General features: G+C 39.1%; 1 protein-coding gene across 21 annotated transcripts in view; it reads right to left on the bottom strand.

Moving 5' to 3' along the window:
• Nucleotides 1–1525: 1525 nt before the first annotated feature.
• LOC118919346 (uncharacterized) overlaps nt 1526–18764 on the bottom strand; it is a 54723-nt gene continuing 37484 nt past the window's right edge. For 11 of the 21 annotated variants that reach the window (XM_057489391.1, XM_057489389.1, XM_057489395.1 and 8 more), the window contains 3 exons: nt 16247–16359; nt 14572–14786; nt 10298–10527 (listed from right to left, as the gene is read on the bottom strand). In XM_057489391.1, coding sequence (XP_057345374.1) covers nt 10357–10527; nt 14572–14786; nt 16247–16359 — 499 coding nt within the window. In that variant the 3' untranslated portion in view covers nt 10298–10356. The other 10 variants (XR_008992824.1, XR_008992823.1, XR_008992822.1 and 7 more) reach the window with 10 other exon arrangements.

Here is an 18764-nt window from a genome sequence, read left to right as displayed (position 1 = left end):
CATTTCCCTGTATGGCCCCGGAAGATGACTGGTTAGCCAGAGACGGGTAAGATTCCTCAAGGGAGGAACAACCTAAGACAGGCACAGTCGCAGGGGGGCCATCAGGTGAGAAATTGGGGATCAACAGAGGTGAGGCTTAGAACCTCACCCCCCCTGTTCTGAGAGAAATCTTCTGCATATGTGGATGTTTTATTGCCCTGGTCTAGCTTGGATTAACACATAGTCTACAGGCACACACCTGATCATCTACATTTGCTCTCTTACAACACTAAACTATGTTTTCTACCTTTATCTTGTATCTACCTACCACTTCAACATTTTATTAAAAATAATAATAATAAAGAGAGAAATGTAGTATCCACACATAAATCAAGTATAAAAACCAAATGAGTATTCATATTTGAACTGACTGTTTAGAGTTCATAATGCATGAGCAAAACTGAAAGTTTCTGTGATGACTGCCCTTGTACTGTTCACTATGTAACTTATTCATTATGTAAGAATTTGTTCTCCATGTAAGAACTTGTTTGTTATGCCTCAGAAGATTGGAGACTGATGAAAATTAGGCTTGGGGTGGATTAATGATTGTGCATTGAGCATTGACTCCCCTATACAGAATTTTATTGTCGTTAACAATCATTTGATCAATAAATATGAGAGATGCCCTCACAAAAAAAAAAAAAAAATGTAGTGACACCTCACACACTATTTTCTAACCTACTCTTCCCTTCCATTTATTGTGGTCATTTTCCAAATCATTAACTATTCTTCTAAAATAATTCTTAATGGTTGCTCCAGATTCAATTATGCGTATGCACCAAAAACCATTAATCCAGTTCCCTATGATTCAACATGTAAGCTGTTCGCAGTTTTTTGCTATTAACTAGTGTACAGCTTTCTTTAAAAATAGTATAGAAGAAATTGCTATTACCACTGTGTTTTTTTTCACAACAGTGCACAAATTGAAATCACACAGTTTGGGGAATGCAAGAACCAGAAAGAGAGGATTACTTTGGTAGCAGTGTTGAGAATTTTTAGAGGCTGTTTAAACCATGGGTGGGAAGTCCTAATCCCCAGTGGGAGAGGGAACTGGCATTTGGGCTAAGAAGGTGAGGGCAGGAAGCATCACAAACAAATGTCGTGAAGGAATGTTAGGGAGGGTTGAGGAACAAGACCTTGTAGAAAGCAAAGCAGAGATTTTTAAATGATTTTTTAAAGAATTAACTTGGTTGATTTTAACGGCAATCCCATCAGGTGCTAAAGCTGATGGAAGGAACATGAGACAGTGACACAGACAGCTTCCAGACAAGGACTCCGGTCTCTGTGCTCACAGCTGTGGATTGGGCCCTAGCATCAAGCCAATCTAGTTAACATGCTGACTTATGGTAGTTACGGACATGAAATTATACATGCAGATAAGCTAACCCCATAAGTAACATTATTTTGAAATGATTTTTAGCCTGGAGAAGCATTTTCTCCAACTTAAAATGGGAACCTGTGAGGATGTAGAGTCGAACAAACACACTGAGTTAGGAAGTGTTTATTCCATGTCAGAACATTCAGCATTGCTCACAGAAACCAGGGATGCCTTGAAAGAGAAGGAACTGGGTATAATCCCCCGCAACTCATCCTCCCCCGAGTCCACAGCCTCCACAACAGCCCTTTAAGAAGAGCTCTGACCCTGGCTCTCAGGCTGTGTCATGGTGTCCGGGAAAGGCAAAGGCCACGAGATCTTGGCAGAGACATGTTTGCCTTCGGACAAATGGAAGTGTTTGTGACATTGAAAGGCAGCAACCTGTCCTGGCCCAGTTTGTACCACAAGTGACTAGTCCGAACTGCCTTGCTCTAAGGCAAGCAAAAGAGAACGTTGCAAAAGAAGTTAAAGGATTAAGTTTCCATGTGTGTCTCCATTCACAACAGATGGCCTCCACACGGACAAACTTTACACGTTTGGTAATCTCCAGATGGGCAAATAAAATGCCATTTTTGATCTTATTTTAAATTGGGCAGGGGGTCGTTGCAGCCCTTCAATTGAACAAAAAGGAAAATGAATTTTCTCCAGGCAGGGACACAAAGTTAAAAGCATAAACCTTAAGGCTACTTAAGATTCTACATGTAAATCTGTCTTCACTGAAGCTTAAAGTTTAATTTGTTGCAAGCCTTTAGAGATAAAAATATATGAATAATTATAGAATACCTTTGATAGGTTTTACACATATGGCATACTCAAGAAAAAATTAGTTTTCAACTTATGGTAAATTCTAGTCAATTCAATATGTACTGTAAAAATAACAGTATGTTAATAGTTTCATTGGATATTTGATTATATAATTGTCTTCCTATTTTTAACATACACTCTTAAAATTATCTTTCTCTTCCTTTCTCTACTAAGCAATCAAATTTCACTGTCATTCCTAAAATGGTTCCTTTTCTCTTCATTTTCAAAACTAAAACCAACAGCCATATCATCCAGCACCTCTTTGATTTACACAATGCAGCACACAATTGATGTCTTGCCTTTGATTTGGTGTTTCATTCTGCTTCCCCACCTGAACGGTCTCTCCAACATTCTCCTCAATTATGGGACACCCCCCCATCACCAACAGACACACACACACACACACACACACACACACACACACAACAAAAAACATCTGATTTGATGGAGCAGCTACCCAGTGATTGAAGCTCAGGGTCTTGACTACCGCAAGGAAGCATAATTATTCATTGAGCATAACAGAGATCGGTGTAAACTTTAGTTCTGCAAACCAATTGCTCTGCTTTAAAAGTGGGACAGTGATAATGTACACGTTTTTTATTCTATAATTATGTTTAAAAATCATATATTTCACATTTTGCACTAGCACACCAAACTGCCAACATACACATATGGAAAGATTTGATTAATGACTACAGCTTTAACTAAAGCAAACAACCTAGTCCAGTGCTAAGCTTATGGTCAGTTTTCAGGGAATAATGATTTAAAGATTCTAAGTTATCTATTGAAGTCTTAAAAAATGCAGTAGCCTCTAATAGCTACAGTAGGATGTATTGAAGTGAGGCCCAGAGATGTCAGACCTCAGCATGGCCGAGATTCAAACAGCACCACCTATTGGTGATGGAGCCCAACAGACCAATAGGGTCCAGTCTGGCTCTTGAAACATCAGCTTTTACCCTGGGAAGTAACCTGCCTCGGCAAGCCTAAATTTCCATGTAAATCAAATGGAGAAAATAAGAGTATATACAACATGTCAGATTGTGTGAGGATTAAGTAAGATAACACACACAAAGGTTTGACATCTGAGCCCTTGTCCATCACAGGACCGATTTACCTTCCTTTAGTTGTCTATACCATGTCTTCTTACTTTAGCACCTGGCGGTCTCCTTATCAAGGGTTCCTGGGAGATAAGAAGCATCCTTGACTCAAGGGTGTGGGACACAGCATAGACCTACAGTCCTTGACCACAAGTAGAAATCACCTGGCATCTTACCTGGGTGGGTGCCCATCACTGCAGCCACATTGAAAGTCATGTCCTTAGCACATGACAGGGTCTGCAAGCTCTGAGAAACTCAGAATTTCTGCTCCAATCCATGGATAACCCACCATTCTAACTGCTTGTGGAACTTACATCACTATCTACCTTACTTTCCCCACAGGGTTCTCATTCATCTGATCTTTTCATTTGCTTTTGCTCTATGCCCACTCTTGGAGCAGTCCTATAGAAGAGTTGTCCACTTGATCACCCGCTAGAAAGTATTTTGACTTTTAAAACCAACATTACTTAAACACTTAATATTTCAAATCTTCTTTAGGATATTTGAAAGGTCCCATGGGAGCTCATGCAGAATAGAGTAGTGGAAGAAACACAAACTAGGAGTCTTGTGAGCTCTGTGTGATCTGCGCCTGATTCCTCACTGTATGCCTATAGTGCGGGGCTGTGCTGTGTGTGGAGGGAGATAATGCCCATATGTAAAGTACCTGGAGCAGCACAAGATGCGTTAGGACCCAGTTCACTTCCCACACCCTCCTCCCTCCTGCTCTACACTGTTCCTCCGAGTCAGGGTCTAGCAAGCTCAAAGGCAGTTCTATATGCTGAGCATCCCCCTGTCACACATCTTTGGCATAGAGATCAAGTTTATAGGCAGTATGCAAGGATGAGGAGGCTGTCAGCACTGAGAGTAAAGATAATAATGGGTCCATTCTCCTGAAAACAAATTCCAGCTAAGCTGAAACATTGTGCCATGACTGTCTTATAGAAAAAGGTGTTCATCTCTTCTTTGTAGATCTGAAAACTCAATAAAGTTTAAGTACTTTTTAAAGTGATTTTAAGAAACTTAGGAACCGCAAAGAATTTCAAACATAGCTTTAGTGTGTCAGAATATGGTAATAACTGAGGGGTACACTTCATCCCCAGAATCATAGAACATGGCTTCTTCTGGAAGGATTGTCTCAATTTGGGCCGCTATCATGAAATACCATAGACTGGACTGGCTTATAAATTTATTTCTCACAGGATGCTGGAGGTCCAAGAGCAGGGTGCCAGACTGCCGACTTCTCCTTGTGTCTTCACGTGGCAGAAAAAGAGTGAGCTAGTTCTCTTCCTCTTCTTGTGAGGGCACTAATCGCACTAATGGGGCATCCACTCTCACGATCAAATCACTTTCTGAAGGTCCCACCACCTGGCACCATCACCCTGGGATCACGATGTCAGCGCATGAGTCTTGGAGGGACGCGTGCATCCAGGCCACTGCAGGCTGGGTCACTTCCTTCTTTCTCTTTTGCTCTCATCTTTCTCCTTACATTCTGCCTCCCCGTGGCACTCACTTCAGAAAGAATATAAGACTGGTTTGGGTGCTAATTTTATGCCATACAGTCTGCCTCACACCTTGTTTTTCAGACTTCATCTAAAAATGGCTTCTTTTTATTATCATCCTTTCTTTTCATGCCCCCAAGTGGGCTTATGTCACTCTTAGTAAATACCTTATGCTTAGCACCTTTCCCACCAAAGCTGAAGTCTCAAAATACTGGGTATTAATGTCAAAGCATAGCTCACCTCTGTCCTGGGTTTGGCTTACTGGTCAGAGGAGATGAGTTTGTGGAAGGTAAGGAGACATTTTGCGTGAAAACTTGCAATGTGTTTCTCTGCCACTGTCTCATTTATCCCTGGTTGTGAATGTCTATGGTGACTGACAGTTCTTCAGATTCTTGCTTTGAGCAAAACTTGCTCCTGATTCTGTAGATGTTTCAGATGACAATGAACTTTTCATACATTTATCTGAATATTTCACCCTGGGGCCTAGGATTTCTGTATTTAATAGGAGTGGATTTTTCTTTTAATAAAAGAAGATTGGTTAATGCTCAAAACAGTGTCCTCTTATTGTATTCTCTACCACTCCTTGATACTGATAGATAAGACTCAAATGGGTTTCCTTGTAAGTCAAATTTATTATGTTTAATATACTAAAATATATAGTGCAGAACTTTAACTTTTGAAGGGAAGAAATTATGGTTCTTGGCCATTGTTCTTTTCCTTTTTCTGCAAAGATGACTAGAACCATCTCTGGATTCCCTAGTCTTAGATACACACACATGCTAAGTTTATCATTTCATGAGTTCTCAATATAAGATATGCACTGTTCTAGATCCTTAGCTCTGAATGAATGCCTCTGAATTAAAATCCCAAACTGTTCATCAGTTTTCATGATCAAGGGAAAACAAACGGGTTATTTTGACATTTTTAACAATATAGTAAAAGTGAAAGATGATCTTGTAGACTCTGTGGCCTGGTCTTGGCTGATGCAATTATGCCAGGAGTTCCCTGTAAAAGCAATCAGGGTGGTCAAAACAGTGAGCACTCCCCAGATGTGATCTTACCAGTGGCCTTCAAATATGACATCAATGAGTTAAATGAGGAAACTTCCAGAGGCCAAACATGGAGGTTTTATGTTTCAGATGAAGTTTTCACTTGTGCTCACCTCAGGAAATGAATATTGCATTGATAAGTTGTTGTTCTTATCCAGGAGATGAACCATAACAGCTCCACTTAGCCCTAGAGTATTAAATTTCTTTAACACTTTGCCACATTAGAATATGTTTTCCATCTGAATGTGATGATGCAATATTTGAAGGGAAAAGCCATTAGCCAAGTGACATTCCATAACAAGCCATAAAAGTTTATGATGCACATAGTGGGATAATCGGCACAACAGGAATTGAATACTTCCTTATGGATAAATTTGATAAGATAGGGCATGTGTAACAATCATAACATTTCAATTGACCAACGACGGCTACTTCAGAATGCATTTATTTTATTGTTTCCATACTGGATTTTACAGCCCCAGCATTGGTTCTACTCTACTAGAAAGACAAAAGAAGGACCATATTATTTTTCCTCCTGCATTTATTTTCCACTGTAATCTTTTGCTTGTGCATTATACTCCCAGCCCCATTAGAGTGTTTCACCACAAGCTGCTGACAAACGATTTGTTGAAAACCAAAGCTGGTGGACAGCAGTGTTTTATTTTTCTCCTTGAGTTGGCATTCTTTTGCACAAAGTCCTTTTACAATATTAATTAAATCATTCAAAGACAGTGTCCTTTCTCTTGGGTTCCAGATTTTCTAAAGCTCACACCTGTTTTTCTTTGGGTTTTGTACTGTATCAGCTTATAAATCTTCCTATATTCCCTAGTATAGCTTCTTATGAAATAACACATTTTTTCCCACAAAACTTTTACCCAACTGTTTTCAATAGTGGCAGTCAAGCCTGAAGTTGTCAATCAAAGAACAGCTTATCAGTCTGAGCTTTTTCTTTTCAAGCTCTTACTCGGTGACTTTTGAGACCTGTCAACACCCAGTTGATTTTAGCCCCAACGATAAAGTCACACTCTATCTCCCACATAGAAATCTTAAGATTAAATTCTGATGTCATATACGTCATATTTACATAGTTAAAACTCATAACAAGCAACCCCCAGGCAATAGGGTGTAATAACCATGCAACAGAGCCATTTCCTGTCCCCCTTTTTTCTCTCACACTATGTTTTGTACACTTTATTGGATGTGAATGTTATGAAAATGAAAATCGTCTGGGAGAAACCTGCTGGCCAGGTCTGAGGTTTAGAAGAATTCAACTGGAGAAGCATATAGAGTTGTAAATGCTTGGCCACCTCTTACGTTATAAAGTAGTAAGACTTTCAACATTCCTTTCCTTTTCAAAAAAAGGAGAGATTGGAGGCCACAGTTATGTGCTCTAACAGTGGATTTTTAGTATCTTCAATTCTTCTACTTATTAAAGGAAAGCCACTAACTTAGAGTCAAAAATCATGAAACACCAGAAGTTTTCATTTTTAAACACAAAGCACCTACAGTCAAATGCACCCAAGGTGGACTTTAACTGTGGATGCTATTTAAGATTCAAATCTACCATGGCACTTTAAACTGCCAATTTAGAGAAGTTAAACATTTTCTTGGCACTTGCTTTAGAGCTAGAAATATGCGTGTCATGTTAAAGTAAGAAAATGAAAGCCACTGTCTCCGATTTAATTTGAAGCCTCTGTTGCATCAAAAGATTAAATTTTAAGTAAAAATATTGACAAGAAAATAAGGCTCTAATGGAAGCACATTATATAACATGATGTGGATACTTTTTGTAATTTACTTAAAATGAAGCAGAATGAAATCATTCTCTGAATAGTGTTACTTTAGAAAAACTTCTGTATAAATAAAGCTTAAAACACCATTTTGAAATAAGTCGTATTCCTTGTGGAGCTGTATTACTCATGTTAGAAGGTGTACACTGGAAGTTAACAACCAGATTTTATCAATATGCTAGAAAACATTTACATTACATTTTTATATGCAAAAGATGCACTCATATTCCTCAAGTGAAACAATATTAAGGAAAATTTAATGGAATGAATATTATTTCACAGTTAGAGTCTGTCTAAAAGCAAAATAAACCAAATTTAAAAAAGCACTATAACAACATTGTTCATAGAGACTCAACTTCCATAGCTTCCATACAAAAATCAGGTTATTGCAATATTTTTATTTTACTCAAATTATTAAAGAAGCTGATTTGGGGACTCACTGATTTTATTCCAGCATATAAAATAGAGTTCCTAGGAGTATTTAAGACACCAAAATTGGAAATGGTTTTTTGTTTTCTTTGTATTGGTCAGTAAAAGATGCATTTACACATTTCTCCCTGTGTGTCTTTGTGTGTGTGTCTCTGTCTTGTGTGTGCACATGCATGCATGTACACCGCATGTTCATGTTGTAACGGAGAGAGTTCAGGAAAGGGCTCCATCTAGACCCAAATGCCTTCTCCTCATGGCCCGTCACTAGGCCTGGGGTTCTACTAATAAGATCTATTCCTCCTTGGGAGGCATTTTGTCTTTAATAATTCTCAGTTCAAATGAAAACAAATACTCCTAAAGTAAGAGTTTGTAGAGTCCACTTTTTGTATCCCAATGCCACCCTCAGGAGTTAACACACACACTCAGTTAGCTAATATTGTTTGCTAGCTTCATACTGAGAAATAGTTTAAATTTGATTGAAGATTAATTTCAATTAATTAATTGAAATTTTGGGGCACCTCTTATGTTATAAAATAGTAATACTTTCAACATTCCTTTCCTTTTTGAGGGCACTGTTTGAGGCCCTGTGGGAAATAACAGGATGACTAAATGTTGTACCAAAGGGGAAGTGAAAAAGATGGGTGGACCTTGTTAAGGACAAGGAGAGAAGGGAAGGGTATGATGAAAGGGCCAGAGGGGGAGGTGGCAAGAGGCAGAGAAGGGAATTAAAACTGGAAACCAGAAAATGTCAAGTGCAAATTTCTTCTCTTACAGTTTTGTGTTGTTGTAGCCAAAGAACGGAACTGCAACAATGACTTACAGCACCAACTGCATTTCTCCAGCCCCCCTTGTGCAGATGGGAGAGCCTTGCAGAATAAGGAAAATCAGTCATGCCAGTAAGTATTTTTTAATTGCAGAAATATCTAACATTTTAACCCAACACATTGTCTATATGAGTAAAGGTATACTAACCACCTCATCTCTGCCTGACTCACGTGTATGCTAACATACACTAAGGGTGGTGGAACTTTAAAACAATTTCTCGAAACTGTAAATCCTGTTGAATGTAAGCCACTTAGAAAAGGGTGATTGGTCAAAGATTATTAGTTTCTTTCAGCTGCTATCAAACATAAGGGCTCAACTCAACTCCTAGTCTCTGATAGCAATTATAGATGGAGAGAACTTCAAACGCTTCGGAGCTTGTGTTTAATTCAGAGCAGCACATGACATCTTGGACAGATCCCAACATGCTCATGAAATTACAAATAGAGTTGGAAATTTCATGAAATATGTCAAAGGCATCACCTTTTAGAAGGTATGACTATGAAGTAAAAGAACTGCTTTTTAAACCAACATTGTGGAACTTACACGTGGAAAATCAGTGTTGTCCTTTAAAAACAATCATGCCAGAGGCTCTACACTCATTCAGTTGCTGCCAGAAATAGCCATGGCTTTTCCTCACCAATGGCAATGCCTCTTCTTTGGAGGGTAAATTGGAAATAAGAAGATGGACGAATTTGTGCAGCTCCAGTTCCAGTGAATAGAGTAATTCAAGTGAGGGACAGAATTCAGTGGAGCCATAAATAAATGAAACTTGTTAAGAAAATTTGGATTGTAATATGTGATAAAAATAGCTAACATCTGAGCTGTTATGAGGTGCCAGATACTCTTCTAAGCATTTGATATCCGTGATTCATGCAATGTTCACACTAACCCCACAATGCAGGTCGCATCATTACCATTTTAAAGTGAGGGAAACTGAGGCACAGAGAGAGAAAAATGAAGCCTGAGACCACGTCACCAGTAAGTGGCAGAGCCAGAGATCCGAGCTTGGGAAGTTGGCCTCCAAAAGTCCCTGCTTGTAACCACCATGCTGTAGTAACTCCAAGCGTGGTCCCAAAGAGAAGACTGAACCAAGCTCTGGCCCCGTGTAACAAGCTATCAGATTTAACATTTACTCATTATGCACTCTAAACATTCGTAATGTAATAATGTGCAATTATTGTAAGGTTTGGATTCGAATTTTTTTGGCTAGTCTGCTGGAGTCTATCACATAACCAGTGACTAAGCCTTACTGACCATCTCAGTCCAGGTTTGCAGCAGTTGTGGAGAAAGTTTATACCACAGCACCCTCTGAATTTGAAGTTTTAAAAATTCTCAAAATACAGTATTTGAAAATGCAGACTCTCTTACAGGTACACAAACTTCCATAATGGCCACTTTCAATTACAGCCTTTATTTGGATATAGTGAAGTGCAGAACGTTTGGAAATATTCAAGAAAATGAGGGATCCAGGAGAGGGTAAGCATGCTTGTTCTGTGCCTCAGAACTTAAGCCAGGCAAGGAGCAGAACAGTACGATAGACCTGCAAAGGTGCAGACTGCATAGTCGATCAGATCTAGGAGATCTAGAATCTTCCACTCCTCTGAGCCTCAGTTTTCTCATCTGTAAAACAGGGGCTCCAATGCTCACAGGATATTTGAGGAATAATACACAATTAATCTTAAAGTTTGCATGGCACAATCTGTAGCAATACACTTTCCATAAATATGAAGGGATTTTTTTGCCTGTTTTCAGAAATATTCTTGGACTTCCCAGTTGAAAATAAATTGTCCTCCAAGTCATTGACTCAGCTTTCTGAGTGCTTAGGAGTGTAATTGTAATACTATAATTTGGAGGCATAGAGGAAGGTTATTTTTACTGGTCTTGTTCATTATTCACCCCTGCTATTTTATTTGCCTAAAGTTTAGTGCCTGCAGCAGGCACCAGTTGAGTTCCAACTGATAGAGACAGCACATGGAAGGTGTGGGGCCTGACAAAGGGCTTGCAGCTGCTGAGGGAACAAATGGATCAGGCAGCCAAAACCAGAAGCATCTGGTAAAACAACATTTTTTTCCCACAATATTGACATTTCTGTCATAAATGATAATTCCTTGCTTTCTTTTAACTACATTTAGAAAACATTTCTTTTAGTGGGGGATGAGAAGATAGGGTTCATTCTCCGTCTCTTTGATTATCCCTTTCTGCACAGGAAGAGAGGAAGACCCTTTCTCCATGTACAATAAAGGCAAGGAGCTCGTGTGTGTGTGTGTGTGTGTGTGTGTGTGTGTGTGTGTGTGTGTGTGTGTGTGTGTGTGTGTGTGTGTAGCATAGAGAGAGCATGAGGGGGGGCTGGGAAAGTTCATTGACAAAATCTTGGGAAAACAGCTGAAATTTTACCAGTGAGAGGAGTGCATCAGATTATCAGTCAGATATTATTGCTTATCTAACATTATCAAGCAGCTGTCTCATGATATCCCTGAATTTGCCACTGTGAAATGTCCAGTTCCTCTCCTCATAGAGCCCAATGCCACCCTAGACTTGATGGGTGACTCCAAGTGGAAAGACATGGAGGGCAGGGGTACCCAGCACCACTCTGAGTCACTGCATTTCTAACTATGCCTTAGGAGGCTGGGCTGTTCCAAGGGACAATGTGGTGATTTTGTCCACCCCAAAGAATACTCAGGTGCAAACCCAGGACAATCTGAAAGCAGAACTTGATTCAGACCTGGCCCACAATTTCTCTGGCCTAGTGATGCTGCGATTCCCAGGAATAGCCAAGGGTACTTACCATTCCTCAACAGAAATTCATTCAGTAAACACACACTGAATGCCTACCCTCTGCCAGGTGCTCTTAGTGCAGCTAGAAATTAGTAAGTAATCACAAAGCAAAAAGCTCTGCCCTCCTGGAGCTCATATTCTTGTGGTAAGAGAGAAACAATAAACATGCTCAGTAAATATGATACATAATACAGTAAATGGTGATAGCTGCAGGAAGGGAAATAGAAAGTAAAAGGAGCAGTCTCAGCTGAAGGCAAAATGAAGGAGGAAGCCTGAGGGTGGCCTCCGGAAGCATTCTGCAGGGAGAGGCACTGCCTTGCCTGTGGGGGATTGCCTCCAGGCAAGTTCACTCCAGATTCAGTGAGAATAACAACAAGGAAGGGCAGGGGTAAGAGGGTTTACACCAAACTTTATTCTCATGGGAGCAGGTCAAGTGCTGGAATCACATCCACCTCTGGGGCAGTCTGCACATAACAAGCCTATCTCTGTCTCTGCCTCCCGGGAGAGCACTGAGCAGAGCTCTTTATACAGTAATGCCGACAGCAGTGGCTCATTGCCAACGGGTGTGTAAGCTTCAGCCTCGGCCATAGGCCAATTACATCATCAGGTGGTTTAGGGTCAGGTGAGGATCCTGGCTGTAGCAACTTCCATTTTCCCTACAGGCACCCACCTGGGCAGTGTGCCAGGAGGGTTTGAGGGACAGAAGGAAGGCCAGTGTGAAGCCAGCAAAGGGGAGTATAATAGAAAATGTCAGGATAATGGAAGCAGGGACACAGTCTGTTGTTGAAAACAAGACAACAGGCCCCAAATGGATCTGCTTATCTGAAATGGAGCCACATATCACTGAACCAAGACTTAATCATAGTTTGGCTCTCAGAGCTGGAATCTTAGAGCCGTCACTCAGAAAACACCAGCTCTAGCTCAGGGACCTGCCTACAGACTCTGGCCACCCCGCTACAGGAAAGTGACCATGCAGTAACCAGTCCTTCTTTTGTTTTCCAGTGTGACTTCCTGGTTCCTGAGCCCTTCAGCTTATGAAAACCTTTCACTCTGTGCAGCTCTTTAAAGCTCCTTTCCACCTGCTAGATGCGATGCTGCCCTATTTGTGAATCATTGAAAACAGCCAGTAAGATCTTTAAAATTTCCTCTATTGGAATTTTCTTTTTGAACACTATGGAGGGCTTTCTGGCTCTTACTCTAAGATAGAAATGGAACACTTACTTATGTTCCAGGCATTGAATGGGTGCTTTCTTATGAAAATGTTTTCTACTGCTACCAAACAGATAAAAAGTAGCTCCTTTTCAGAAGAAGCAAGTGGAGCTGAGAATTAAATGTTAGCCCCAAATCGTACTGCTACAAAACGGAAGAACCAAGAATGCAGGCCAGAGTCCATGAAGGGCAGAACTTGAATGCATGCGTCCTGGAGGGCAGGTAAGAATCAGGAGCCTTGGGTAGAGTGTAACCCACTGAGTCACAGGGCTGCCGAAAAACCATCCTGTTGTAAAAACGCTGTCATAAAGTGTTGCCATGGAATATTTACATCTCTCTTAGACCCCAAGTTTCACGTGCTCTGAAGCACTTTAAATTATTCATAGGTTCCAAAACAGGTATGTATGTGAATCACTTGGGGAATTCTTTTGAAAATTCTGATTTCAGAGCCCTACCACAGATAACTGAATCAGGAAATTATAATCCCCCAAACTTTCTGATGATGGAACTAGTTTTTCTTGAAACACTTCATAGATGAAAGCATTAGGAAGAAGCCATTTTGGAAATGTTAAGCACAATACAAATCTTCTTGTGGTATACAGACTTAGATGCCAACCAATTAAAGGAAATAAATAAAAATAAAAGCCTTTAGTTTGGCCTGGTTTGCTGTTCACTTAATGGATTTATTTCTTTATCCAGTTATGTTTACATTTATGGATCATAGCTATGCAGTGTTCAGTGTGCTTGTCTACCACGTTTTTGAAATAACCTTCTTTGATCAATGTGACACTTAAACCTATTAAAAACAAATACGTGAAGCCAAGGAATACAATGGGTTTAAACTACTAGAAAGCTTTCACTACTTTGCCTGTAATTTCACCATACTTATAAACAGAGAAGTATATTCTGCTTTCTCAATAATTGATAGAATAATTTCCCAAGGATGACCAGAATCAGCAATTATTCTAAAAATCCAGACTGACATACCTTTTTATGTTTCTTAACCAAAAATGTTTTGTCTTTTACGCTGATATGAGATGGCTTTGCCTTCTGGATTACTGAAATAGTGTCTGCTTCCAGTGGAATTATTTGCTTATGCCATAGGTGATCTGCCATTATTGTTCAAAGAGTGGGAGGTGGGAGCCAGAGCTTTGATGGTTCACACTGTGGAGGAACCTGGAGATGTATGTGCCCTGGAATTGTCATAACCCTCATGCCTCTCCCAACCCCATCTTGCTGCTCAGTGGCCCTTCAGCAAATGAGCAACAGTCTCTAAGACAGTCCCCACCAATCCACTATGGGAGAATAAAGAGCAGTTTTTTGGGGTTTTTATTTAGTTTCTGTCTTAAATATTTGTTGCTGTAAGATCACATTGTGCTGCTTGACACAGAGCTGAGAAAACATTCACAATCCCTGCTGATTAAAGATCAATGAATATTCAGTTTTCAAAATCAATTCCAGATAACATCTTCCACTTAAAAATTAAAAAACAATAATTTAATGTGTCTTAATCAAAAGTGATTAAAATCAAAGTGAAACTTTTCTACTAAGCTGAAGGAATTTTAGCTTATAAAATCTATTTCAGTAAAATAGTCATAGAAGTCACAGTTCAGAGTCTGAAAATAAACAGCAATCTACCAAGAGTCTTAAGTGTGCCTGATACAGATTTGTAATACTCACAATGTACAGTTCTCCTTCTTTGCAGTTAGGCAGGGCCTGTGCCACATTCTGGTGGAGACTGGTGGATTGAGAGCGGACACATTTAACTGTCCAGGAAAGTCCTCCCGCATTCTCTCCCCTGATGCAGCAGTCAGAGCAGGTAGAGGTGATGGAGTCCTGAGATTGAAGTAGATGAGTTCTTGGGTGACCATATGGAGGACAATTGTATAATAGCCCTGAAAAAGCAATCAGACTTTCAACCGATTTTGCACAAATGAAAAATAACACTTTTGTTAATTAAGCCACTGAGATTTAGCTGCTATTTGTTTTTGTACCATAACCTAGCCTAGCCTGATTAATACAGTATAGACTGCAAGAATATGCTTAATAATGCCAGCAGTCTAACATCACAATAACCTCGTTATAGAGGATTCACCAACAAACTCTCTGTCCACTTAGGCCCTACTCACTACCACCCCTCTTTTTTTCTGATAACTTTTTCTTTTTTGTATCTGTGTATATGGCCTAACATTTACAGTATGCTTTTTTCATTGTCATCTCTAAACAGGTTCAACCTACATGTATTAGGGTTACAAAAATGTTCAATCTTTCTGGTCCCTTACTCCTTGATCCACTATATCATTACCAATCTCACAAAACCAGTCTTTGATAAAACTGCGAGAGGAGCTGCATCTCTCAGGGGCCATGCTCACTGCTCCGGGTGTAGACCAGGCTGTCTTTCCTCACAGTGACATCAGGTACAAAAGAACATTTTCCTGGACACATGTTTTTAAAAAGCATTCAAAGGCAATAACTAAAAATCATAAAAATCTACCTATCATAACTAGACAGTAGTTTAAAATATATGTTTATATTACAATATGAAAAAATTTTTAAGTTATACTAAAAACAAATCAAGTTCACATAATCAAGTCAAGTTTACTGACATTTCTTCTCCCTTTTACTGCCTTAGCTCTTCAATGAAGTCTCCTGTCAGCAAAGTTTGTATCTTTTTGTTCATAAACTGGTTGGTAAGCTTTAAGCAATTTGGGAAAATTAATTAAATCAATGGAATGGAAATTTTTCTCTTTAGGTGTTACTTAATAAATATCTTTAAAAATTTTTCTAGTCAAAGTCTTTAGCTAGAAACATGAAACATTACAAAGAAATAAACCACTTTATTTGTATTCTGGCCTCCTGCAGATGTTACATTTTGTTTTTCTAGGTTTCTTTTGAGGAATTTCCCATATTCACAGAACTCATTCAGTAATGAATATAACCTTCAGAGACTTCACCCAGTTGATCACCAGAAACTAATTTATAAGAAAAAGTAACCGCCTAAGGGAAGGATGTTACTTTGAATTTTGAATGTGTTGGTTTTAAATTATCCCAGCTTCAGCTTGTGCACTCTTTTAAAAAATGTAGCTGATTTCAGTGAATTATTCCTGAAATGGTAAGCACCTCCATGTATGTATTAAAACTACCAATAAAGAGCTGCTAATTGTGATTTGAGGTAATTTTTTTAATGGCCACTCCTGGCAATTTTTTATGACTCCCAAGTGAATTTTAGTCTGAAAGGGTTTGGAAATCAAGGTGATAAACAATATGTCTAATTGTTGAGGTGCAATTTTACACACCCTTAAATTTTTGGTTTCATATCATTAAAATCTTATTTTTGAATAAACACATAACTGACCCAGGGCAATGCCGATGCCAGTGACATCCCAGTTAGAAGAAAGGCCTGGTACCTGGGTAGCTGGAGCTGCACCTCCAGACTTTCTCCACTTCTCATGGGGACCTGCTCCATTCCTTGAACCAGAGAAATACAGAATGTACCTTGGGTAACAAAGCTGGACTTTGTTTCTTCCCATAAGTGCTACGTACATTTCAGCTTTGGAAATAATATCTTTCTGGAACTAAAACAGTCTTCCTTTTAAATTTATGACCTCCTTTAAAGGGCTTGATTGTCAAACTAAAGGTTAGTTCATGTCTTGGCTTCAATAAAACTTGATTAAAGCTGAAAGATATAATATTTACAAAATCATAAGAAATAGAAAAATGGCATTAATTTTTAGCCTAAATCTCAGCAAATATCTGGAAAGTAGGATTTTCCAGAAAGAAACAAATGGTATTTATTCCTTATGCAATATATTTAAACTGTTTTATAATTCCCCTGCTCCAGCAGGAAAATTATTTTTAAGTTAAAAAAAGGCAAAAGATATATGTTCATTGTTGATTAAAAAGAAAAACTCAGGGGATCATGTTTTGTAGAAAATATCTATTAAATAAACCATTTTGAACTTCCACTTAAAAATGTATTATGAATTCCCACACTTTAAAAATAAATGCTATATTATCTTGGAAGTTAAAACCCCAAATTTAATGGGAACTAAAAGAGAAGCTGAGATTTTTTTTTCTTCTTTTTTAATGAACCTACTTAAAGTTTAGAAAAATGCATCAAATTAAAAACAACCCTCAATTTAGGCTGCAACACAAAACACCTACAGACCTCAGGAAATCACCAGCCTCATTCACCTTGACCTTTGACCTCTCACACATTCTAACATTTAGCCTTCTTCCTTCTGTCCATCTGCTTGAACCATTAGTAAAGTTCTTTTGCAATGGCTAGCACAAGTAAGCCAGCTGTCATCGGAGCATATTTAAACTCTGCCTCTTGGTTTCCCCTGAATCATGTGTTTGCCTACAGGTCTCATTAAATACAAGGAAGGGCAGTAGTGCAGTTTCACAAAGCTCTGGGGAAACAGACCATCTATACAGAAGGGTGGTCCAAAGGCCCTTAGACTAATTTGCTTGCTTACTTTCATTTCTTTTTCAATCTACTGAGAAGATTTCTATGGAGAAATAAGACAAATGAGAAATACATGCTTGGTGACCTATAGCAAAAAAGGATGATAAGTACATTAGGAAAGAATAAATTATTCCTTTAAAAATCAACTTCAAAAAATAGTAGTAACTCTTGCACAAATTCCCATTGCCTGATTTGATTTAGGAAATAAGTGAATTGTTCATGCTAATTTCCTGTTCTTGCCACCAAGAGTCCAGTAGAGGAGAAAATATAAGAAAATGGTTAGATGCCAAGTCAGAATTGTCAAACTTAGTACTCAAAGGTTAATTGAACTGTCTTTAGTAAAGCCCAAAAACAGAAAATAAAAATGCATCCACTTCCATTCCGTGGAAAGGGCTAAAATGCCAGGTTTCCAAGTGAACAGGATATGAAATTTCAAGGTCCATTCTAAGGAGTAAGGCCAGGAAGCAATTAACACCAGGTAAACCAGGAAAATTGGAGTGGATATCAGGGCATTTGGGGTTCCATTTTTCATTGGTGCAGTATTGGTATTTTGGCTGGTTTCCTAAATACCTTTCCTTTTCACTGGCATCAGTCCACTGAGACTAGGGTCATACTGTAAAATCAATCATGATGAATATTAACCAGGGCATACTCTGCTAAAGCCAGCCCATCAACAGAATGATCAGAAATACAAATCAAGTAGGAAGGCTAGGAGGTTTGCGTGTGCGATACTGGAATGGCCAATACAGTCTATTTCAAAGGTAGAGTTAGCAGTGGTGTTCCCAGGTCCCTGTGGGTCATACACAGTTGTTTTCATAGGGAAATTTGTTTCACTTAGAAAATTTCTATGTGCTAGACACACATTTTAATTTGAACTCTGTAGTTGTTTTTTGTTTTTTTGGGTTTTTTTGTTTGTACACATTGTTTTTCTTGATGACTTTTGAGATAAATCCTCAATGGGAATTTTCAAGACTGGTTGGCAAGGGGGACGTACTTGTGCTCCTTTCCTCAAATTTAAGCTTCTGCCCTTGAAAGCTGCACCTACTACGGGAGTGAGAGAGAGCCATAGAGAAGGGAGATTTCCTCCCCTTTCTGGCCTTTCCCTACTTTATAGAGACTGAATATACAACAGATAAGGCACAGACCATATATAAAAATAGAATTCTGGCCCACAACCCACAGCAACCTTCCCAGGAAACCAATCTCTTCATATGTAATAACCAGCCAGAAAGCCATCCTGCTATAAGTTAGACTCATGGGAAGTCAGACTGTTACCGCTACAACAATCCAGAAAACCAAACAATAACCCCTATAGCAATTGGCCTATCACGGCCAGGACTCGATTAATAACTCACAGCTTTCCTAATTTTGTCTCTCCTTCCAACTTAGACCCAACCAAAGAAAG

The sequence above is a fragment of the Manis pentadactyla genome, chromosome 12 (genome assembly GCF_030020395.1).
Source record: "Manis pentadactyla isolate mManPen7 chromosome 12, mManPen7.hap1, whole genome shotgun sequence".
Lineage (NCBI taxonomy): Eukaryota > Metazoa > Chordata > Mammalia > Pholidota > Manidae > Manis > Manis pentadactyla.
This window is presented reverse-complemented; position numbering and strand designations above follow the sequence as displayed.